We start from the raw sequence: 24,496 nt of genomic DNA, 5'->3' as shown, positions 1-24,496 counted from the left end.
TCATTATAATCTTTGTGACACTTCTTTAGTAATATCAGTTACTATAATTTTTTCCATATTTCATGCTGGTACAGCTGAGAACAGGCTAGGTCATCCAATTGGAACATTATTTTTTTTTATTATCATTGTCTTCATAATTCTTAATGAGTGTGAATGTAGGAAATCTTTCCAGTATTTGTCACCTTGACAGTTTTTATAAAGGGTGATGAATGTGCAGTGTGATTTCTTTAAATTTTCTGTTCTCAATAGTTGGACGGTCTTACTGTTTCCCTTCTAGTACAATCATGTTTGAAATTAAGAAGATCTGCTGCATCGGTGCAGGCTATGTTGGAGGACCCACATGTAGTGTCATCGCTCATATGTGCCCTGAAATCAGGGTAACAGTTGTTGATGTCAATGAATCAAGAATCAATGCATGGAACTCTCCTACACTTCCTATTTATGAGGTAAACCATATTAAACAATGCTTTGTTCTTATGCTCTTTGTTTTCTTACTCTTTTTGCTAAGTAATTTACTTTTAATATAAAATTCTATGACTTCAACTGATAAGAAATTAAATGAAAAAACATAAATACACAATGTTATGGACATTACAATTATAATTATGTCAAATATGCCCAGAGAAAATGCCTAGAAAAAAGTATATTGAATATTAATAATGGTTATATTAGTGAAGTGAGATTATGGGTAATTTTCTTATCTTCTCTATTTTCTAATTTTGTTTGTTAGTATGGTTACCATATGGTAATAGTACAATTAAAAAGTGACATCTGGGGCTTCTCTGGTGGCGCAGTGGTCGAGAGTCCGCCTGCCGATGCAGGGGACACGGGTTTGTGCCCTGGTCCGGGAAGATCCCACGTGCCGCAGAGCAGCTGGTCCCGTGAGCCATGGCCGCTAAGCCTGCGCGTCTGGAGCCTGTGCTCCGCAATGGAGAGGCCACAGCAGTGAGAGGCCTGCGTACCGCAAAAAAAAAAAAAAAAAAAGTGACATCTGTAAAAATTAAAAAACTGTGGATGTTTATGATATTAATTCATGTAAGTATTATATTTTTGGGTGATTGTATTTATATCAGGTAAACCTTGGATGAATAAATGGTGTCTTTCATATTCAGTGTTTAGTATCACAAATTTGTTTAAATTGGAATTTCAAAATTTCTGTGAATTTAGAGAACTCAGAGTTAGGAAAATATGCCTCTATTTTATTAAGCAGGGTTCCATTTTTAAAAATTTTCACTGTAAAATGAGTTCATGATATTATGCTTTTGACATACAGAGAAGCACTTGAAAATTTGAGGGTAACATTTTCTCTCTAACATTAATATATTCTTTTCTCTTTTTTTTCTGAAAACTTTTATTATTTATAAGACTCTTATCAACCATAGTCTTTAAGTGATCTTTAGAAGGGGAAGTCTCTGTAAGATAAATCTGCCTGCTATTTATAGGCCTATGAATAGAAATACATGAAAAAGTATCCATAGATTAGTAGCCACTTATCACAGATTTACCAATATCTGAATCAGATTTAGGATTAAAAAAAAAAACCCTCTGTGTGTGTGGTAGCTTCTGTTTATGCTTTACCCTTTCTTCCTCTACCAGATTAACTTCCCATAATAGTTATTTAAATACCTCAGTGTTACAACATTTCTTTTCCTGTTATATAAACATAACATTACTACTATATTAGGTCTTGGGGAATTTTTAAAAACATTTTAAAAAACATTTTGGAAAGATAACTTGATTAAGAGTTTTATAATTCTGATATCCATAAAAGGGCTGCAAGTCATCTGAAACCTTGTGAGCCATATTTATATCCAGTCATTCAGTAATTAATTATGTCAGCAGTATACTCTGCTTTTCAAACACAAAATGTACCAGAATGGCTAAAATTATCACTACTGCTAATACCAAGTGCTGACAAGGATTTAGGGCAACTGGAATTTTATACACTGCTGGTCAGAGCGTAAATTGGTATAGCCGTTTTGCAAAACTGCAGCAGTATTTACTAAAGCTGAAAATATGCATATCTGACCCAGAAATTCCACCTGTAGGTGTATATCCAACAGAAAGGCATACATTTATGTGCCAAAAGACAGGTATTAACAGTGCAATTCATAATGACCCCAGATGGGAAACAACCTAGATGTTAATTAGCAATAGAATGGATACATAAATTGTAGTATAATCCTGCAGTAAAATACTATACTGTATTTAAAATCCATGGAACTACTTCTGCATGCAAGCATATGTTTAAATTCTCACAAAAGTAATGTGTTGTCAGACACAAAGTAGTCCATGCTATATAATCCCATTTGTATAAAGTTCAAATATAGGCAAACTAATTTCTGGTGATAGTATTCATCATGATGGCAGTTTGAGGGGTTGTAGAGACTAGGAGAGGGCATACTGCAGGCTCTGATTTACTGTTTAAGGTTTTTGGGGTTTTTTTTGGCCATGCTGTGCAGCTTGTGGGATCTCAGTTCCCCAGCCAGGGATTGAATCCAGGCCTTGGCAGTGAAAACCCAGAATTTTAACCACTAGCCAGCAGGGAACTCCCAGTTAATGTTCTTTTAATTCTTGTATGGATAATGGTTACACAAGTGTGTGCACGTGTGAAAATTGAGCTATACACTTTTCTATACTAAAATATATGCACTTTTCTATATTTTTGTTTTACTTCAATAAAAATTTTACATAAAAACAAAATAAAAAGGTTATCTTGAGCTAGAAAAAAGTATAAACTATAATATATTGGATTTAGACGTTTTTCTTGGAGAAAACAAAAATATTAGTTGGCCAGGCACATTCCCTGGCCAGATTCTTATTATTAGTACTATTTCTATTATTTGAAATCTGAAACTCTTTTTCCTAAGACTTCAGTGCTTTAAATTAAAAATAGTGTGTTTGGACTTCCCTGGTGGCACAGTGGTTAAGGATCTACCTGCCACTGCAGGGGACATGGGTTCGAGTCCTGATCCGGGAAGATCCCACATGCTGCGGAGCAACTAAGCCCGTGCGCCACACTACTGAGCCTGCGCTCTAGAGTCTGTGAGCCACAACTACTGAAGCCCTAATGCCACAACTACTGAGCCCATGTGCCACAACTACTGAAGCCCATGAGCCTAGAGCCCATGCTCCACAACAAGAGAAGCCACCACAATAAGAAGCCCGCGCACTGCAGCGAAGAGTACCCCCGCTCAAGGTAATTAGAGAAAGCCTGCACGCAGCAACAAAGACCCAACGTAGCCATAAATAAATAAATAAATGGGAAAAAATAAAAATAGTGTGTTCTACAGATATAGAAAACAAACCTGTGGCTACTAAAGGGGAGAGGGAAGGGAGGAGGGACAAATTAGGGGTAAGGGGTTAACAGGTACAAACTACTGTATATAAAATAGATAAGCAACAAGGATATACTGTATAGCACAGGGAATTTTACCCATCATCTTGTAATAACCTATAATGGAGTACAGTCTGCAAAAATACTGAGTCACTATGCTATAGACCTGAAACTAACACAATGTTGTAAATCAACTATACTTCAATAAAAATAAATAAAAACCAAAAAACCCCAAATAGAAACAACAGTAAGCCACAAAAGAAGTGAGATGATCTGAATTTGCCATGTTATACTCTTGTTACTTTTTTATTTTTTTTATATTTTTGCGGTACGCGGGCCTCTCACTGTTGTGGCCTCTCCCGTTATGGAGCACAGGCTCCGGACACGCAGGCTCAGCGGCCATGGCTCACGGGCCCAGCCGCTCCACAGCATGTGGGATCTTCCCGGACCGGGGCACGAACCTGCGTACCCTGCATCGGCAGGCGGACTCTCAACCACTGCGCCACCAGGGAAGCCCTCTTGTTACTTTTTTAAAAATTAAAAGTTAAATTCCTCCAAAAAAGAAAATAGTGTGTTCTACATTGATATTGAATCCAGTTGGGATATATAGTTATATTAAAAGAGCTAAGATCTAAGATGATTTTTTTTCCACATCTTACTTGTTTTTCTCAATAACCTAGCTTTTATAAACAAAGAAACAAAAGTATTTCTTGTTGTTTCACAGTTTTATTTCATGAATAAATTTTTTCTTCTTTAAATCTCTTTAAATAGAATATAAAAGATTTCAAAGTCTAGCTAGCACTGTGCTCATTAAAGGCAACTTCTGAGTTCTCAGAACTCTAATGTCCCGTAATTGTATTGGCTTTATTTAATGATTGTAATTATTTGGTCTTTAAAGTCTTATTTTTATCTCATTTTTAATCTGTCTACTCCACAAAATTAGATGATGACAACGGAGGCAGCTATTTTAGTTCTGCACTATTTAGTTGTAGCCTGCAAAGGAAATGGAATCTTTAAAAAAAAAACAACCCAGCTCACTTTGGAGGTTAAAAATATGGCACTGCTACTTCAAAATTCTAGAAGGAATCTTTTTAACAAGTAGAATGATTTTCCTCTTAGCAAATGACTTTAGGCTTATAATTTTCATGTGTCTTTCTTACACATCAGTTGTTAAAAGACATCTGCTTAAGAAATGTATAAATCTGAAGAAAATAAATGATTTCTGTAGCGTGTATTTAAAAAGACAAAACAAAACAAAACTGTGTGTCCCAATTATCCATTTTCAAAGATACGTTAGGCCTTTGTTCCATTTTTTGTTTATTTTATGTTGTAAAACTAACTATTCCTGCACATTTCCTTGGCCATATAGGAGATGTAAAATGTTATGTGAAATGTCAAACAGGAAGAACTATAAAAGAAGAAAAACAAAGGGCAGGTTTAACCAGAATTCATGCTGCTTTCTGAATTCCTTTATTGAGTAGCTTATAGATATTGTTACTACTTGTGATTTTATACTGATCTACCTTGGACAAGGCAAAGAAATATTTTTATTTCCAGAGAAACCTTAGATACCTTTGCAGTCAGCCTCCTCCTTAAATTTGTATTCTATTATGCATTAAAAAACACACAAACAAGGGACTTCCCTGGTGGCGCAGTGGTTAAGAATCTGCCTGCCAATGCAGGGGACACAGGTTCGAGCCCTGGTCCGGGAAGATCCCACATGCTGGGGAGCAACTAAGCCCATGCACCACAACTGCTGAGCTGGTGGAGCCTGTGAGCCACAACTACTGAAGGCCGCGTGCCACAACTACTAAAGCCCGTGCACCTAGAGCCCATGCTCCACAACAGGAGAAGCCACTGCAGTGAGAAGCCCGCGCACCACAACAAAGAGTAGCCCCTGCTCGCTGTAACTAGAGAAAGCCAGCAAGCAGCAATGAAGATCCAATGCAGCCAAATAAATACATACATACATACATAAAATTTTAAAAAAATACACAACCAAGCAGATATTTGTTTTCAATGATATTATAAAAATCTATGGCATTGATTTTTCATTGTAAATACCAATTTTTCATATCAGAGAGTCTCTTTTGGTGACTAATGTTTAACTCCTGGTTACTGATAAAGAAAAGATAACTAATATGTAATCATAATATTTAATGAACTTTTGAGTACACACCCTCCTTGATAGTTGTTCCACCCTCACTCCATTCAGTCCGAAACTCACTAGACTAATTGGAGAAATTTTTTTTTTGGCCTTACCCCGTGGCTTCTGGTATATGACCAAGGAATTCCCAAGATAAATATTTAGAAGGAAAAATGATCAGACTTGATTGTTGATTCAAGAAGGATGAAGTAGAGGAAGGAATCTAGAATGATATTCAAGAATTCGGGGCTGGGGAATTCCCTGGCAGTCCAGTGGTTAGGACTTAGCACCTTCACTGCCATGGCCTGGGTTCAGACCCTGGTCAGGGAACTAAGATCCCACAAGCCGTGCAGCATGGCCCAAAAAAAAGAAATTCAGGGCTGAAGACGTAAACTTAAGATTATTCAGGAAGTTAAAAAAATAAATTATGCAGGCAGTAGTTAAAATCAGAGTAGTTGAGCTCTCCCAAGAAGAGCCTGTAGAGAGAACAGAGCGTGGGGTCAAAATGCTAATGTTTGATGAGGGGTGGAGGAAGAAATGCCTTAGAGAAGCACTGAAGAGTAGTTCAGAGAAGGTGAACCAAAAACCAGAAGAGTTTTAGTAGTGCAAGCTCCATAAAGATGTATATGTTTTGATTATGAGTGATGAACACAGTGACCAGTACTTAGTAAGTGCTCAACAAATATCGGTATTTGCTGAATGAATGAGTAAGCTGTCAATTCTGCCAAACACAGGAGAAATAAGAACAGAGACATACTCATGAAATTCGGTATTATGGGGGCCATTGTAACTTTTACAAGAACAATTACAAAAGGTAGGAGATTGAAGTGAAAGAGTGTAGAAAATGAGTAAGACTCTTCTTTTAAAAGGTTTAATTAGCAGGAAATAAAGGGGGTGGTCACCGGAGAGGGACACAGGGTAAAAGCAGTGATTTTTTTTTTTTAATTTATTTTTGGTTGCGTTGGGTCTTTGTTGCGGTGCGCCGGCTTCTCATTGTGGTGGCTTCTCTTGTTGTGGAGCACAGGCTCTAGGCGCACAGGCTCAGTAGTTGTGGCTTGTGGCTCTAGAGCGCAGGCTCAGTAGTTGTGGCACATGGGCATAGTTGCTCCATGGCATGTGGGATCGTCCCAGACCAGGGCTCGAACCCGTGTCCCCTGCATTGGGAGGCGGATTCTTAACCACTGTGCCACCAGCAAAGTGCAAAAGCAGTGATTTTTAAACATATTTTTTCCTATGGTTGATAAAGAATCAAGCATGTTAATAAACTAAGGTAGACAAATCACATAGAGAAGGAAAGGTCAAAAGTATAAGAAGAAAGGGGCTAATTGATGGAATAAAGTCTAGAAGAATAGCAAAGATGATGGGATCAAAAACACAAGAAGAGGAATTGGCCTTGAAAGCCTTTTTCTCAGACTGGAGGGAAGTAAACAAGGGTGGATGAAGATACTGATTTGTTGGTGGGAACAGGAAATAAAAGTGACTGAAACGTTGGTCATCTCAATTGAAGGTGGGATGCCAGCTACTCTAAAGAAGATGTAGTGGAGGTTGGAGCAGTAATCTCAGAATGAGAGGACAAGTAAAAAGGTTACCAGGCTACATTGAAAAAACCCAGCTAAATGTACTTAGGGTCCATGAATTTATGTGTTCATTGTGGTTCTTTCTAGTCTTATAGGCTTATATTTTATGGGTCAAAACTATGTTAATAAAAAGTAGTCATTTTTACCACCTGAGAAGTAAATAGTAATGACTATCAGATGAAATATGGTAATAAGATATTCAAGGTTTTACTCGGGGAACAGCATAATAGAAACTCTTAATATTTAACAATGAAGGGAATTCCCTGGTGGTCCACTGGTTAGGACTCCACACTTTCACTGCCAAGGGCACGGGTTCAATCCCTGGTTGGGGAACTAAGGTCCCACAATCTGCACAGTGTGGCCAAAAATACCCAAGCAAACAAAAAAACCAATGGAAACATTCTGTTTTGTGTTGCCATATTTATTGAATAGTCATTGCTTTTTTGTTAACTTTGTTCATTAAAAAAACAATGTAAAAACTACTTCTAAAAAGCCAAAATGGATAATTTGCTTTGCCTTTTCTGAGTAAAATGAAAGCTAATTTTATCCTTTGAAAGGATTTTTCTTCCATAAAAAGTGCCATATAAATTATAAATACTAGTTATGAAAATTACATAATGAATCTAATAAGAGGTAGAACCTATATTATCAACTGCTTCTGCATCCAGTTTGGATATCTACAAATATCCCATTGATTTTAACGGAATAATGTAGTTGTTCATTTTGAGGTCTTATTAAGACTTAGTATAAATTCTGCGTTGCTCTGATTTTAGGTTACTTTAATTTAAATGTTAGGAGATTATATAGGATTGAATTAAATCTTCTCTGTAAAATTCCAACTCCATAACCTTTTACTCTTATTTTCTAGAACCTAGTCAAAATAACTAAGGAACCAGTTGCCATAATTAGTGACACTATATTCATGGTGCAGTGGTTCATATATTTTGCTGGTCCTGTTATACATTTTAGCCAAACTAATAGAAATTTTGAATTTTCATTTTACACTTTCTCTGATTGCTTATGTTAAAAGTCCACAGAACCATGAAGAAAAGCGAATTACCTCTGGATATAATTCTAGACCTATGCCCCTGAATTGACTTTTTACTTTGCTATATAGTTTTCTATACATCCATAATATTTTGGATATTATTTGAACCTTCTCTCCCAGGAGAGAAAAAGGTCTGTTTTGCTTTGGTTTTTAAGAATTCTTAAACATGTCCTTCCCCTTCATGGTTTATTTGAATCAGAATCCAAGTAAGAGCCATATATTGCAATAGATTTGTATCACTTAAGTGTCTTTTAAGATCACTATATACATATATATAATATATATATTATATATAAAAATATATAATATATATTATATATATATTTTTTTTTCTTTGCCTCACTGCACAACATGTGGGATCTTAGTTCCCTGACCAGGGATCAAACCTGTGCCCCCTGCAGTGGAAGCACAGAGTCCTAACCGCTGGACCTCCAGGAAATTCCCTAAGACCACAATTTTTTTTTTTTAATTTATTTATTTGGTCGTGTCGGGTCTTAGTTGCAGCACGTGGGCTCCATAGTTGTGGCTCCAGGGCTCCTTAGTTGTGTCTCACTGGCGCCTTAGTTGCGGCATGCAAACTTTTAGTTGCGGCATGCATGTGGGATCTAGTTCCCTGACCAGGGATTGAACCCAAGCCCCCCGCATTGAGAGCGTGGAGTCTTATCCACTGTGCCACCAGGGAAGTCCCAAGACCACAGTATTTTAATCTCTCTTTGTTTTTCTCTTCAGTTTGTTTATTGAAGAAACCAGGTTGTTTATCCTGTAGATAAACAGATTTTGCTGATTGAACTGGTCTTATCAGATTTAGACCTGATTTTTTTGGGGGGTGGAGGCAAGAATACTTGTTAGGTGGTGTTGTACAGCTCAGAATTCTTAATTATATCTCCTGTTAAATTGTATGGGAAAAGTAACAAATTTTTTAATAGAAGTGTTTCTTATAATGGGACTTAGAAAAAATATATATTTATGTGTAAAGACTGTTTCACAACCACTCTGAATGGCCTGTATTCTATGGCCTGAATTCTTGGGAGTAAAAACCTGTATTCTAGTGACAATGCAAAATCAAATGTTTGCTTGAAACCACAAAGACTTTTGACTTTTCTGATGATTGTGTTGATACTTGGAGTTAATTGTTAACTCTTATGAAGAAGTCCAGAACATGGTAAAGAATGACATGCATTAAATTAATCCGCTGCTTTAATTGTGGCAAGTTCAGGTTTGCTTTATTTGTTACATAATGTACACCTGATGGCCTTCGGTACCAGTATAATCTTTGATTTTTCTACAGAGGTGTTATTTGAGAGCAAATGTAGACCTTTAAATTACACATGACCTTCCCCTTAATGAATGTAAGTCATATGGGTTATCTCATATGACTGGTAAAATGTATGTACAACTTCTTTTCTTTTTTCTTTTTAGCCAGGACTAAAAGAAGTGGTAGAATCCTGTCGAGGAAAAAATCTATTTTTTTCTACCAATATTGATGATGCCATTAAAGAAGCTGATCTTGTATTTATTTCTGTAAGTATTTTCCTTTGCTGTGTGAGTTTCTATGTATTCTTGTCTATATAGAAGTTTCATTGTATTTTAATAGTAAAGCCATTGGTATTAAGCCATAGCATTACTTAGTACAGAGTTGTCCAATTGAATTTTGATTATCACTAACTTTATCCAACACTTCACCAAACTCTATAATCATCTGATCATTTCAGATCATTGAACAAATAAGTTCAGAGAAAGTTTCTAATATGAGATCTAGAATTAGGAAGTGCTGGTAACATGTGAGCATGTGTGAGCACATATGGTGATAGTATATGTATTTCATCATTTCTTGTTTCCACTGCGTGGTGGAAGTGAGATAAAAAGAATCAGGTAAAGTTTGCTGCAAACTTACAGGCATCTCCTATTTAGATGAGTTTATGTTCCAAAAGTCATTTTAAATTAATTATTTAGAACTTGGCATATGTTTGTTAGGTTATTAGGCTAGTCCACAGACACCTTCAGCTCATAATAGGGCTTAACTGTTTTACCTTTGTAATGAAACAAGTAGAATGAATGCTTGGGAATACCCTCTGATAATTCAATATTTGAACCAAGGTAACTTTTTTCTTGCTGTCCTGGTAACCATCTACTCAAATATTCTGTGTGTGATGGTATAGTTATCACCAATTGGTGGCTGAGCTAAGGTGTTATATAACTCAAGACCTGTACAGCCTTAAGGAATAAAGGGAAAGCCAGTGGTGTGAGCTTTGACTGGGCTCCATGAGATAAACACCATGGGGTCCATAGAGCAGAGATGATGTTGAATTGATTGTGTGTTGAGACAAAAGCAATACTGTGAAGAAATAGGAACTCCAGAAGAAAGTAGTAATGAAACCCTTGGTAAAACTGTGTTACGAATTCAGTCTCTCTTTTTAAAAATTACTTCAGAGAAAATTGGTGCCACTTCTATGACTCATCTACCCAATCTTCTACTTAAGGTTGCAGGAGGTTAGGGTAGAGGCATAGAAAAGGAGAAATTATTTTGGAGTAGCTAGATGCTTGGAGAAAATCAAGAAGTTACCTTAATCCAACATTTGGATAACCATAGCCTGGAATAGGAATAGGGGACTTTTCTATACGAAAAAAAATTTTTTTAAGTATCTATTCTTAAGGCAATAGAATTCACCTTAGTGTGGTCTGGCACAGATAGCTGATTTTACGCTTGCTTCTCTGCCGATCTAGCCTGAGCTGCCTTAAATCTTTCCAAGCTATTACTTTGTGTGCCTGTTAGGGTAATTTATTGTAGTATAACTCCTACCTAGTTCCCATTATTCTCTGCATCAGTTTTTTTTTTTTTTAATGTGCTTGTTGTGTACTTTTCATTGTGGAAAACACCAAACATACAAAAAATGAAACCAACAATATAGTGAACCCCATTGTCAACAGTTTTCATGGCTGATCTTGATTTATTTACTACTTCTCTCCCTTTCCTCCCACCCCAGATTACCCAAATTATTTTTAGGCAAATTCCAGGTAGAAATAGTTTTATACCATTGAATCAGTTTTCAACCGTTATCTTCAGAGCTCCTTTCCCAGGGAAGCCATCTGATCATCCCCATCTCTGGCATGTTTCACATTATCTCATTAACCATTTTTGCCCTTCTGTGTTCCACTGCACCCTTACTTCCACATCTAGGTCTTTTCCTAAGTTGTTTCATGTGTATAAACCACTTTTTCCTCCTGCTTTTTACACCTCAACCCAATCTTCACGTTTTGATTTATTTTGGCTTGATTCCTTTATTTAGTCTCCCATTAAGTTATAAGCTTGTCAAGAGAAGACACTTGGTGCTACTTACTGGTTCAAAAATTATTCCTACATAGAATTTTAGACTTTTCAGAGTACTTTCATTTTTACGAGAGTGTTATAAAGCTTGTGTGTTAGATTTTAGAGAGTGTGTTATTCTCATTTTCCAATGAGGTCATTGAGACAAAGGCAGCCACACTTCTCCAAGTTTACATGATACAGCTAAGCCAAAACTAAGCCTAGACTTTGGACTCATGATTTATTTTTCTTTCTATACGATAGTCTTTGTCCACATAGTATTCTGTATCCTGAAGGTGCTAGATAATTTCTAGCTCTAATGAGCCAAGAAAGCATTTGTGAATGATACTGCAGACATTTTAAAAAACCTATTGATATAGGCCTATAAAAAAGGAGATTAAAAAGGAGTTTAAAGTTTAGTTTTAAAGACCAGGATAATATATTACATACCATCAAGAAAGGAAGAAAGAGAAAACTTACATTTCATTTCAGACTGTGAACTCCTTTTGGAGTCTCTTTCATCTTTATATCTGCAGGCTTAGCTTGGAACCTGCCTGCCCTGATTCTGGCACGTATATAGTAGCTTCTCAACAGAAATGTACTGAATGAGTTCTCATAAAATATTATTTCCATGGAACTAATAGAGGGTGAAACCAGGGCTCCTAATGATGTTAACTTCCCAGTTGACTAGTCAGTTGATGGTCCAGGGCAGATCTTGAAATCAGTGAATATCTCATACTCTGTTCTTAATCCCGTATACTTTCATCAGGTGAACACTCCAACCAAGACCTACGGAATGGGGAAAGGCCGCGCAGCAGATCTGAAGTACATTGAAGCTTGTGCTAGACGCATTGTGCAAAACTCATACGGGTACAAAATTGTGACTGAGAAAAGCACAGTCCCAGTGCGGGCAGCAGAGAGTATTCGTCGAATATTTGATGCAAACACAAAACCTAACTTGAATTTACAGGTATAAAAAAAGGAAGCATTAGAATCTGGCTCTTCTTATGTAGATATCGATGCTTTAAAGTTGTCCGTAATTAATTCTAGCTTAAAACTTTCCTTTGCGTTGGGAGTCTAGGTGCTGTCCAACCCTGAGTTCTTGGCAGAAGGAACGGCCATCAAGGACCTGAAGAACCCAGACAGAGTACTGATTGGAGGGGATGAAACCCCAGAGGGTCAGAGAGCTGTGCAGGCACTGTGTGCTGTGTATGAGCACTGGGTTCCCAGAGAAAAGATCCTCACCACTAATACTTGGTCTTCAGAACTTTCTAAACTGGTTGGTACACAGCACTCAACTCTCTATTAAATTTAAAGCCAAGGAGTTATTTCTGTTAACCCTGATAAGCTACACAGGTACTTTCTTAATATTAATAAAAAGATATGCTTTTGAAGATAATATTCTTGTATATTATGAAATAATATTCACAAGGGGATCAAATATTTGGGTATAAAATATTCTGGAATATGTAAAAGAAAATAGTAATTACATTACTATTAATGTAATTAATTAAAATAGTAATTTAAAAAATCACTCTTTCCCTTCTTTTACCCTTTCTTCATCATCTTTCTTCTCTAATTTAAAACATTTTCCCTTACCAACCCACCCATTGCCTCCGCAAATTGAGCCCATCAGTAACTTTTATATCTCCCTCAGTAATTTGGATCAACTCAATGAAATATAATACAGATATATAAAATTTTAATTTTAGCTCATCGTGTTCTTCCTTTTTTTTCCTTTTAAGGCAGCAAATGCTTTTCTAGCACAGAGAATCAGTAGCATTAACTCTATAAGTGCCCTCTGTGAAGCAACAGGAGCTGATATAGAAGAGGTGGCAACAGCCATTGGAATGGACCAGAGAATTGGAAATAAGTTTCTGAAAGCCAGTGTTGGTAAGTTGAAATTTTTCTGTACATAAAGTAGGTTCATTTAGCTAGGTCTCTAACTTTAAGGAAGCCTTTGCTTAACTTAAATGCCCTTAAAATAATGATTCCATTATACATGTAGGCTTCAGCCTATTAGGAACTTTCTAAGTGAGGCAACTGTTACTTATATTGTTTAATAATTACTGACTGATTGGTAGATAAACATAGTTCAATGTTTTAGGAGGAATGTATTAGTATTTTGTTAGAACATTTAGGTAGAATAAGTTTGGGAGACCACATAGGAAATCATGTAACACCTTACTGAAGCAAATAGGAAAAAATTCCTTATCATTTGCTTTTCCTACTAATACAATTATGGAAATGTGACCTTGGTGAACTACAGTCAATCCTCATTATTTGTGGATTCCATATTTGTGAATTAGCCTACTTGATAAAATGTATTTGTAACCCAGCATCAATACTCATGTGGTCATTTGCAGACATGAACAGAGCAGCAAAAAATTTGAGTCACCCAACACATATATTCCCAGCTGAAGTTGAATAAGGCAATACTCATACCTTCTTGTTTTAGCTCTCATACTGCAAATAGGTGCTCTTTTTGTGGTCTATTTAGTGCTGCATTTTTGTGCTTTTTTTTCCTGTGATTTCACTGTTTAAAATGGCCCCCAAGCATATTGCTGAAGTTTTGTCTAGTGTTCCAAAGCATCAGCAAGCTAGGATGTGCCTTACACATGTGGTTTGATAAGCTTCATTCATTCAGGCATGAGTTATAGTGCTATTGGCTGTGAGTTTAATGTTAATGAATCAACAATATTTTTAAATAAGGTGTCTTTAAACAGAAATACACATAAAACAAGATTATGTTGATCAGTTGGCAAAAATGTGACCAGAAGCTCACAGGAACCTAATGCTGTATTTCACCTAGGAGCGGTGCTTCAGTATTTGCTAATTCAGCGTTTGTGGCAAATCTGTAGAACATAATTACTGAGTTTAACAAGAACTGACGATGTTTCTTTTGCATATAAGTTAATAAGATTGATGTAAAGGTAAATAGAGTCTTTTACAGATTGGGCCATAGACAGCCTTTCCTGTATTTCTGGGGCTTTATGACATTTCTCAGTACTGATTTCCCTGGCCTTTTGTATCTTTTTGATATTTTCTCCTAGTGGCCATTTAATAAAAATAGCTCCTATTTACTAAAGGCGTATTATGCACCAAGTTCTGAACTTTATATATCTTAATTATTAATCCTTATAACTGGGACTTCCCTGGTGGCGCAGTGGTTAAGAATCCACCTGCCTTTGTTATACAGCAGAAACTAACACAACATTGTAAAGCAATTATACTCCAATAAAGATGTTTAAAAAAAAAAAAGAATCCGCCTGCCAGTGCAGGGGACATAAGTTTGATCCCTGGTCCTGGAAGACCCCGCATGCCATGGAGCAGCTAAGCCTGTGAGCCACAACTACTGAAGCCTACACACCCTAGTGCCTGCGCGGCAGGACTACTGAGTCTGTGCCCTCTAGGGCCTGCATGCCGCAACTGCTGAGCCCGCATGCTGCAACTACTGAAGCCCGTGCACCTAGAGCCTGTGCTCAGCGACAAGAGAAGCCACTGCAATAAGAAGCCCGCGCACCGCAACGAAGAGTAGCCCCTGCTTGCTGCAACTAGGGAAAGCCCGTGTGCAGCAACGAAGACCCAACACAGCCAAAAAAAAAAAATCCTTATAACCTTTTACTTAGGTGTTGGTATTTCTAGAGATGATTAAGGATTGGGGGAATTTTTGTAACTTGCTCAAAGTCATAAAACTAATGAGTGGCTAGATGTTTCTGACTCCAAAGCCCACGCCAACCCTCATTGTGTACTGCATTGCAGTAGAACAGGGGTGGGCAAACTACAGCCCCCAGGCCAAAATGCGGCCCACAGCTTGTTTTATTGGAAAATAACTACGCCCATTTGATTACATATTGTCTATGACTGCTTTTGAGCTACAAAGGCAGAGTTGAATAGTTGTGCCAGAGACTGTATGGCCCATAAATGCTAAAATATTTTTTACCTGGCCTGTAAAAGTTTGCCAGCTCTATGTTAGAGTTAGAGATGCAGGGCAGTGATACCAGCTGAATGAAGGGAAAAAATAGAAAATATAGCCACAATAAAACTTAAGCTAGAAAGTGATTTATAATTACTTAAGATTATTTAAGATTATTTAAGATTATTTATAATTATTAGGAAATTATTTATAGAGTTGATTAGTTGCTTGCAAATTTCATACAAGTTATAAACCCATTAATTTTCCAACATTCAAATTTTATTATTAAAAATCCAAGCATAGGCCCTCTGATTAGTATGACAAAGAAATTTATAATATGATTTAGTTGTTTGGTTCCTAAATGAAAATATTATCTTTTTTTTTTTTCCTTTCTTCAGGTTTTGGTGGGAGTTGCTTTCAAAAGGATGTTCTGAATTTGGTTTATCTCTGTGAGGCTCTAAATTTGCCCGAAGTAGCTCGTTATTGGCAGCAGGTATTAATCTTTATAGTCAACAGCTTATGATTAACTTCTAATTAAAACATGTCACCCTTTTCTGTCAGATGTTTTTGATAGGATTAATTTTTTCCAGGAACTCAATTATTATTATATTCAATATGTTCATTTTAGGTTTATTTGCTGGGGTTCTGTGTTTATAATCTGTCTTTTTTGGTAATCATCTATGATGGAAGTTTATGATAAACCAGTATTCCTTCTAATTTTAATAACTAAATTTGCTCCCTGAGTAAAGCAAGAAATATTACTTTTAATTATAATTCTTCTCTATCTTGAAAGGCTAAGATAAAAGTAAAGGCAAAAGAACCTCTATTGTCATGCTTCCAAGTGGTTTGCATATGTTGATATTTGTTTTGTCCCTTTGAGATTCACAGAGCTAAAATTAGAGACCCTTCTCAAACTGGAAATAGAGTTAACATTTATTGCATGCTTACTCTGTGCCAGGCACTCTTTTAAGCACTTTACATGTAGTATCTTAGTCCTCATCGTTAATATTATCCCTCACATATAGATGAGGAAGCTGAGGCTTAGCAATGTTAAGTAATTTGTTCAAGATACCAGCCAGTGTATGTAACTTTCCCAAATATTTTTTCCCCCAAGTTTACAGTTTTTCAGATTTCAGCAGTGAGTAGGAATGGAAGGAAATTAACATTTTTAGGGAAATGTACACTTTTAGGTTCATTTCACTCAATCCAGTATGATGGCTTTATCTAACTGTCCGTTGTGGGGAAAATGCAGATAAAGGCTTGATTTTCAAAAACTTTCGGCTCATTTCTCAAGCTCTCAGGCTCTGAGACGGCTTCTAGAGCTTAGAGCCTTAAAAAAAAGTCTTTCCTTATATCCATCTGGTCACCAGTATGATGTCTTGTTTGTAAATTCTTAGGAGAGTAACAGATTAGGTGATCAGAGACTATGTTATGTTTTACTCGTAACATTTAGTTAAAAATTTTGCCAGATGTTTGTGCTGTTATGGTTCATCCAGAGGCAGCTATAACTCTGTACATAGTTTGACTGTTCTCTGTCCACTTTCTACTCACACTCAGTTTTGGTGAGGGGCCGGGGGTAAGCATATGAAGGAGTACTTTGGGGTTTAATTGCTTCCACAGTGTTTGGAGAAGTTGGCTATGTGCCTTTTTTTAGGTGGACTCATGGCTGGACCTCAAATGGGGTTAAAATTTAGCTGTGCTCCCCACCCTAACATCCATCCCAGCCCAATGCATGGAAAGTTAAGCCAAATGAAAATGAAAATTTTCAGGCAGGCTATAAGGAGTGGGGGGGTGGGTAATTCTTTCTTTCTTTACTTTTTTCAGTCTGCAGATACTAAAGAGGTTGTTAATCTTTGTCTCCTGTTAATTTATAAGGCTTGTATATATACAAGAGTACTCACCATAAAGCTGTGAGCAGTGTATGGTACAGGCTGCACCTCTTCTAACTGATCCTTGCATAATTGTCCTTGTTATTTCAGGTCATAGACATGAATGACTACCAGAGAAGGAGGTTTGCTTCCCGGATTATAGACAGTCTGTTTAATACAGTGACTGATAAGAAGATAGCTATTTTGGGGTTTGCATTCAAAAAGGACACCGGTGATACGAGGTACCAGTTCTTTGAAATATTTCAACCTTTTTGAGAATGTTAACTCCTCATCTTATCCTGATATTTTTTTTTTTTTTTTTTAGGTAAGAAGTGGATATATTTAGAGAGAAACACACTCCACAGACAGAGTGTGGGCCATCTCAGAAGGCGAGAAAGGCCTTATCCTGATTTTTTGATGGTGGTTGTGTGTGTGAAATACATGTATGTATATAGTATAAAGAATAAAAATAAAGTGGACATCAATATCTTCACAAGAAATAGAATCTCACCTGTATATTAAACCCCTTAGGTATTAGAATATATGCCATTTATGGGACTTCCCTGGCGGTCCAGTGGTTAAGACTTTGTGCTGCCAATGCAGGGCCTGTGGGTTCGATCCCTGGTCGGGGAACTAGGATCCCACCTGCATGCGGCATGGCCAAAAAAAATAATAATTAAAAAAAAAATTTAGAATATATGCCATTTAAAAGTGCAGCAATACTGATTTTTTTTTTTCCCTTCAGAGAGTCGTCTAGTATATATATTAGCAAATATTTGATGGATGAAGGCGCACACCTCCATATATATGATCCAAAAGTACCAAGGGAACAAATAGTTGTGGATCTTTCTCATCCAGGAGTTTCAGAGGATGACCAAGGTAAGTAGGCTTTGAGTCTCATGTATCACTTTGAGTTTGGGCCCCCAGACTTTGTTCTCTAGAAACCTTTGGTTGTTCAGTATTTATCATTTATATCATTGGTAGGCCCCTCTTTTCAACCTTATTTCTCTAAAATTAAACTCTCAGACATTGTTTCATCAACTTTGATTTGAAGTAATCAGCTGTGGGTTAGTCTAGTGATTTTTCCAACATATTCTAAAAAGTCCCGGAGATTCCAGGGTGTTGCTTCTGGGGCAAAATTGGGAGTACTCCAGGCCCCCCCCCCCATTACCCCTACTCACACTTCAACCAGACCATTCCACTTCTGTCAGACCCTCAACTCCTCCAGCAATCTTAGTGTTAAAATGCATAATTTCAAATCACTCCTTTCTTATTCCAACTTTCTGTTGGGCTGTTATAGTGGCCCGGCTGGTGACCATTTCCAAGGACCCCTATGAAGCATGTGATGGTGCCCATGCTGTTGTGATTTGCACTGAATGGGACATGTTTAAGGTGAGGTGACAGTAGTGAGATTAAGGAAAATTTTAGAGGTGTTCTAGTACCATTTGGGGTTGAGTATGTGTTCCCATACATGCTCTACTTGTTTCTTTGGTTCTGTCTTTACAGGAACTGGACTATGAACGCATTCATAAAAAAATGCTGAAGCCAGCCTTTATCTTTGATGGACGACGTGTCCTGGATGGGCTCCACAATGAACTACAAACCATTGGCTTCCAGGTAAGCATGATCCTGGATTGGTTTTGTTTCATTTGTTTGGTCATTTCCTTTTTAAAGGCTTTGAGTTTTAGAACTTAAAATTTTTTTTCATTTAGCAATAGCATAACTCTGGGCAACATGTCAGTCAATTCTCTGGGAAGTTCTGTGGTATTTGTGAAGTACTACACTCCGTCCTTAAAATTGTGATCTAAAGGTCATTCAGTGTTGGTCTTTCTTACATAATATCAGTTGCCTATCATATGGGGCCAAGATATACCTTGCCTTAACTCATATAAACATCAAATAAGAAAATATACACATAGAAAATTTTTTTTCTTCCTGGAGCCTCCAAAGCTACTCTGCTGCACTGTCTGCATCACACTGACCCGCTCTGAGGCCAGGTCACTTATTCCTTTATGAATGTTTTGAAAACTGCAATATGCAATATAGTTGTCACATGTTGGTATAGGATCCTATGCCTCTGGGTGCTCAGCACTGTGCTGGTGCTGTGAGAGGTCTGAATGAAAAGTATGGGAGCTGCAGTGGTGCTGGCCCTCTTTTAATTCAGAGTTTGTCAGTTAATTATGGAACGTTTAGAGAGCTGAAACAAACCTGCACAGTACATTTTATGTTGCATCCATTTCAGTTCTACCAGGGGCTCCAAAAGTATTAATAAGCGGGAGCTACTTTCCATTTCCTCAGAGCAGAAATGGAGTGGGAGGCTTGGGGGGCGGTTGGGAGGATAAAGAAATCTGCCGGGAGATTGCTGTCAGCATAGTCCTGAATCAGGGCAGAGTGCAGCAGTGTTTAGAGCTGGCTGTGTGCGTCTGCTCAGCACCAGCTGTCTTGGAGAGGTACTGATAAGCCTTCATCCACTGTTGAAAATATCTGATCTGGTTCTCTTAACCTGTCACTGACTTGTTGAAGATCCTTCTTATTTAGAATTCAGTGCCCATGTCTCATTCATGAGAGATTAACTTGCAAGAAAAATCAGATGACATCCTTGTCTGTTCACACTCCATCAAAGACCGTGGGGACCCTTTTTTAAAAAATAATTAATTAATTAATTAATTAATTTATGGCTGCATTGGGTCTTCGTTGCTGCATGTGGGCTTTCTCTAGTTGTGGCAAGCAGGGGCTACTCTTTGTTGCGGTGTGCGGGCTTCTCATTGCGGTGGCTTCTCTTGTTGTGGAGCACGGGCTCTAGGCATGCGGGCTTCAGTAGCTGTGGCACACGGGCTCAGTAGTTGTGGCGCACAGGCTTAGATGTTCCACAGCATGTGGGATCTTCCTGGACCAGGGATCGAACCCATGTCCCCTACATTGGCAGGCGGATTCTTAACCACTCTGCCACCAGGGAAGTCCCCCTGGGGACCCTTTTATCCTATTAGTCCTTAGTGAGTAATGTGACTTTTTCGCAGTCATGACTGAAACTCAGCAATGTTATTTTTTAAAGATTATTTGCAGGCACAGACACATTTTCTCTCATTCCTGTTTTACTCATCTAAAGGAGAAGATATGTAGAGGTACATATATTTAAAATGAGTTTGAGTTCTTATAAAATTAACTTTTCCAAGTAAGGACTAAAAAAACAATTAGACTGGAATTACTAAATAAAGGGAATTTATAAGCCACTAAATAAGACAATTGATGAATATAAAGCAGAGCCCTTTGTGGTACGAGTCAGCATTAAATATTAATTTTTAATTAAAAAGACATTTATGAAGATTGTTTAGTATATTTATCTGTGCTGTGTGGAGAGGAGATAAACTTATGACTATTAAAGAAGCAGTTTCTTTAAAGATAAGATTGATTATTTTGGATAGAGGGGAAAAATTTTAAATGTAATACGCAAAATGAAAATTGACTACCGTTGATTTATTGAAGGTTGGCTCGCATGCCTGATACTGTGCTGAGCGCTTTATCTAATTGAATCCTTACCACAACTCTTTGAGGTAGATGGGTAACACCATTTACGACGAGGAGGAAAGACCTTTGAGGGTTTAGGTAACAGCACTTATCAGTCAGGATTCCAGCTGGAGCCTTTCAGACTCTGAAGCCTGAACTTCTAAAAAGCTATGCTGTTATAGCTTATGCAAGCTTTTTAGAATGAGGGAAACAGACATTAGAATAGAGTTTGAAAGAATGTGAATTAACTGGAATCCAGTCTATTTATTGCTTTCACATGTGCTACTGAAACAATCGTGGCAGGTGGTTCCCTATTCTGTTTGAGGGGGTCTGGTGTCGAGAATGACAGGAGTCAGTGTGCCCTGTTATGAATATGAAAGGGGGAATGCAGACTGACTCTAGAAACATAAACAGTGTGGAAGGAACCAAAGATCTTTCATAGCAGCCCAGACGACTTGAGAAACTTTTTCTGCCTTTAAAAAGAAAAAAAGCATTTAGGTTTTAGCCCTTATTATACTACATTACAGAGTGTTTACATTTAAGTATTGTAATTGTTAATAATTTTCTTTCTAAAATCTTTTTTTCCCCTCTAGATTGAAACAATTGGCAAAAAGGTGTCTTCAAAGAGAATTCCATATGCACCTTCTGGTGAAATTCCAAAGTTTAGTCTTCAGGATCTACCCAACAAGAAACCCAGAGTATAGACATTGCCATTTTTATTTGTAATTTTTTTGGTACTTCAGGATAGCAGATATCTATCTGATATTAAATGGTAAATGAATCAAGTGCTTTTAAGGAAACAAAACTATTTTTTTAATAATCAAATTTATACTAGCTGTATGGGAATTAGCATATCTGGTAATTATGAAACTAGAATATTTTTTACATATTTTTATAATATTGTTACCTCAGTGATTGGATGCATAGCAAATAATTGTGTTGGTTTTAATGGTGTCAATTTTTGTAAAATTAAACTTCAAACACTTTTTACTTTATGTCTTTAGGCAGCACTTGAATATCACATTGTAATGGGAATGGCATGCTTCAGTTTTTCTGATCATTGGTTTATCTACTTGTCCTTAAGTATGTATTTTAAACCATGAAATGACTATGCTAAATATTGGGCTAAACCTGTTAACCTTTCCAAAAGTGTCATGGAAGTTTAGAGCTTTCTGGATTAATTGGGTAAGATGTTTTCCATGCCATTTCTTGTCTCTCTGAACTGAGGAGCATGCAATGGACAGAATGTGGCCTTTGAGCTTTTTTTTCCTATGCTTCCATGTTAGAAGTAACCCTACAAGTATGGTTTGGTTATTGTTCTTTTGTTCCTTTTGTTTTAATGAGCTGTGTTGTTGGTTTTCTAGTCCAAAAAGATCATCACTGCCCACTTCCAATCAATCCAAAAAAGACTAAAAGGCAATATTTTTTTAACATGAAGAGAAAATCAGTGTAGCGAAATGAAAATCTATTTCACCCCACTTCTTGTTTTTCCTCACTGATCACTATGTTTTTTTAGTCCAATATTTGTTTCTTTTACTTTGCATTTTCTTCCTGTAACTCATTGTAATTTCTCCCTTTTTCTTTAAGTAATAAAACCAATATAATCTCATATATAAACTTGAAGTAGATTTTACAAGTTATGTGTAGCATAATCCTAAAATAGGGAATTTTGTGTCTTCAACTACTTTTTTTCTTATGTCTCTTTGACTTATATTTGATTTTCTCTTGTGTTTATCATTATTGAAATATGTCAGATGTCCATTTGATGCTTGTGCTCTGCTGAGCATATACAAATTGAGTTAAACAGTCTCATCCTTTAGGAATTTTGCGGTTCAATAAGGATACAGAGACAAAGATGAGGACAGAGACACCTATAGAGGTATCAAATACATAAATAAAATATTCTGCATAAGCCACTGTGTGGGTTATTTTTTGTCTAGTGCAAGTAACTAATAAGTCATGACAGTATGACATTAGACAGGAAAACACTCCTTACTTTTTTGAGAAAGCGGAATTATATTGTTCTTTCAAATGATGCAAGAAAGCGAGGGAATTTAGCAAACAGACCAGGTATTGGCAAACTAAATCCCATTGGCCAAATCTGGCCAGCCACCTGTGAGCTAAGAATGTCTTTTACATTTTTACATGATTACATTTTAAATGGTTATATATTGCTATCTGGTCCTTTAAGAAAAAGTTTGCAGACCAGAGTGAAAGAAACAAAACACCAAAAAGATAAATGCCAGAGTATTTGAACATAAGATGATCCCTTGCTCATAAGACTTTGAAGTGAGGATGAGCTTATTAAGTAGAATTTGCTTTACATTTTTGCTTGAAAATATTTTTGTATTGTGCTTAATAATCTTGTATTCTAGTAAAGGGATTATAACCCAAAGCTGTCTTGCTAAAACAGATAGAATTAGGCACTGGTTTCAAGTTGAAGGATGCTTCAATGCCTAGGATTGATAAGTAAATTGATAAGTAAACATGTAAAATACAGTTACTGATTAGAAGGTAGGAGAACTGGTAAGTGGAAGAAAATACAAAAGACAGTTCATAGAGCCATGTAAACTGGCTCTTTGTAATGGGGAAAAAATCTCCCAGTGACTGGGCAGGTAACTCACAGCTATTTGAGGCCTTTGTATGAAAAGTTGGAATAAAATGGTTAGCCTTGTTCTCCCCTATTGAGAAAATTAAAGACCATGTGTATTTTAAAAGCTGATACAAGATTTCTGTTTTTAGGCGAATTCCCTGGTGGCCTAGTGGTTAGGATTCCAGGATTTCGCTGCCGTGGCCCGGGTTCAATCCCTGGTTGGGGAACTGAGAGCCCACAAACTGCACAGGTGTGGTAAAAAAAGATTTCTATTTTTATTAGCTAGTACTTTATGTGAGATTATTAACTAGTAATTAAAATTGAAAATAATACATGGACATGATTTTTAAAAATTCAAATAGATACAAAAGAATATATAAAAAAGTAGTATCTGTCTCCCACAATATGTTCTCCAGAAATCATGTGTTATTCCACTTAAGACTTCCAGCTTTAAATCCTGACTGCATTATTTTCTTCATCCATAAAGTAGAGATAATTCATCTCTAACTCAGAGCTGTTATGCGGATTATATGAGATCAGTGACTACACAGAGATCTTACTGGCAGTGGCCGGCAGGTGATGGGCACTCCCGTTAGGCCCACTGACCCAGAGCCACGTGTAGGCTCTGGAGTCACTAAGAGTACAGTAATTAACACAGCCTTACAGGGCAGGCACTACACTGAGTGCTTTAGGTGCATTTTCTCATCTATTCCTCATGTAAGGCCTTTGAGGTAAGTTCCATCCCATTTTCAGGTGGAGGGCAGAAGGCTAGAAAGATTAAGTAACTTGCTCACAGTCATGACCATTTGAATAGGAGCTTTTCTTACTTGAAGTTGAAAGCATCCTAATTTCAGAGGTATTAAGAGTGGGCACTTGTGACCTTAAGCAGACTGATGGGATAGCATCCCAAGGGAAGAAACAGATGATGGATAGGGCAAAACAGCATGAGCGGCAGCAGAGAAGGATGTAAATACTTGCCTTTCCCCCTCCCAGGGACTCCCAACTACTAGAAGAGGGTCTGAGGTTCTGCAGGGGGTAAGGATGGGGAAGAAGAGGAGCGAGGTTCAGTAAGACAAACTATTGAAGTTAAGGTCTCATTTTCTATGTAAGTTCATTTGTACTCACATTTGAGTAACCCTATTTAAACTATTTCAAATTGGGTGTCTGTGTACCCACTATAAGGCAGATGCTGTGTGGTGCTAA

General features: G+C 37.1%; 1 protein-coding gene across 2 annotated transcripts in view; it reads left to right on the top strand.

Annotated features, from left to right (window-relative positions):
* The window catches only part of UGDH (UDP-glucose 6-dehydrogenase), a 30,432-nt gene extending 7,820 nt beyond the window's left edge, over positions 1–22,612 (top strand). The window contains exons 2-12 of one of the 2 annotated variants that reach the window (XM_082838842.1): positions 278–446; positions 9,528–9,629; positions 12,182–12,382; positions 12,494–12,691; positions 13,158–13,305; positions 15,727–15,821; positions 17,308–17,438; positions 17,942–18,075; positions 18,497–18,588; positions 18,703–18,813; positions 21,294–22,612. In XM_082838842.1, the coding sequence (XP_082694968.1) occupies positions 285–446; positions 9,528–9,629; positions 12,182–12,382; positions 12,494–12,691; positions 13,158–13,305; positions 15,727–15,821; positions 17,308–17,438; positions 17,942–18,075; positions 18,497–18,588; positions 18,703–18,813; positions 21,294–21,404 (1,485 nt within the window). In that variant the 5' untranslated portion in view covers positions 278–284 and the 3' untranslated portion in view covers positions 21,405–22,612. Of the gene's footprint in view, positions 1–206; positions 447–9,527; positions 9,630–12,181; positions 12,383–12,493; positions 12,692–13,157; positions 13,306–15,726; positions 15,822–17,307; positions 17,439–17,941; positions 18,076–18,496; positions 18,589–18,702; positions 18,814–21,293 lie in introns of those variants that run through there. The other variant, XM_082838841.1, reaches the window with a different exon arrangement.
* The last annotated feature ends 1,884 nt before the right edge of the window (positions 22,613–24,496 follow it).

The sequence above is a fragment of the Leucopleurus acutus genome, assembly GCF_964270905.1.
Source record: "Leucopleurus acutus genome assembly, chromosome: 4".
NCBI classification, from domain to species: Eukaryota; Metazoa; Chordata; class Mammalia; order Artiodactyla; family Delphinidae; genus Leucopleurus; species Leucopleurus acutus.
The sequence above is the reverse complement of the archived record's forward strand: the minus strand, read 5'-3'. Positions and strand labels throughout refer to the sequence as shown.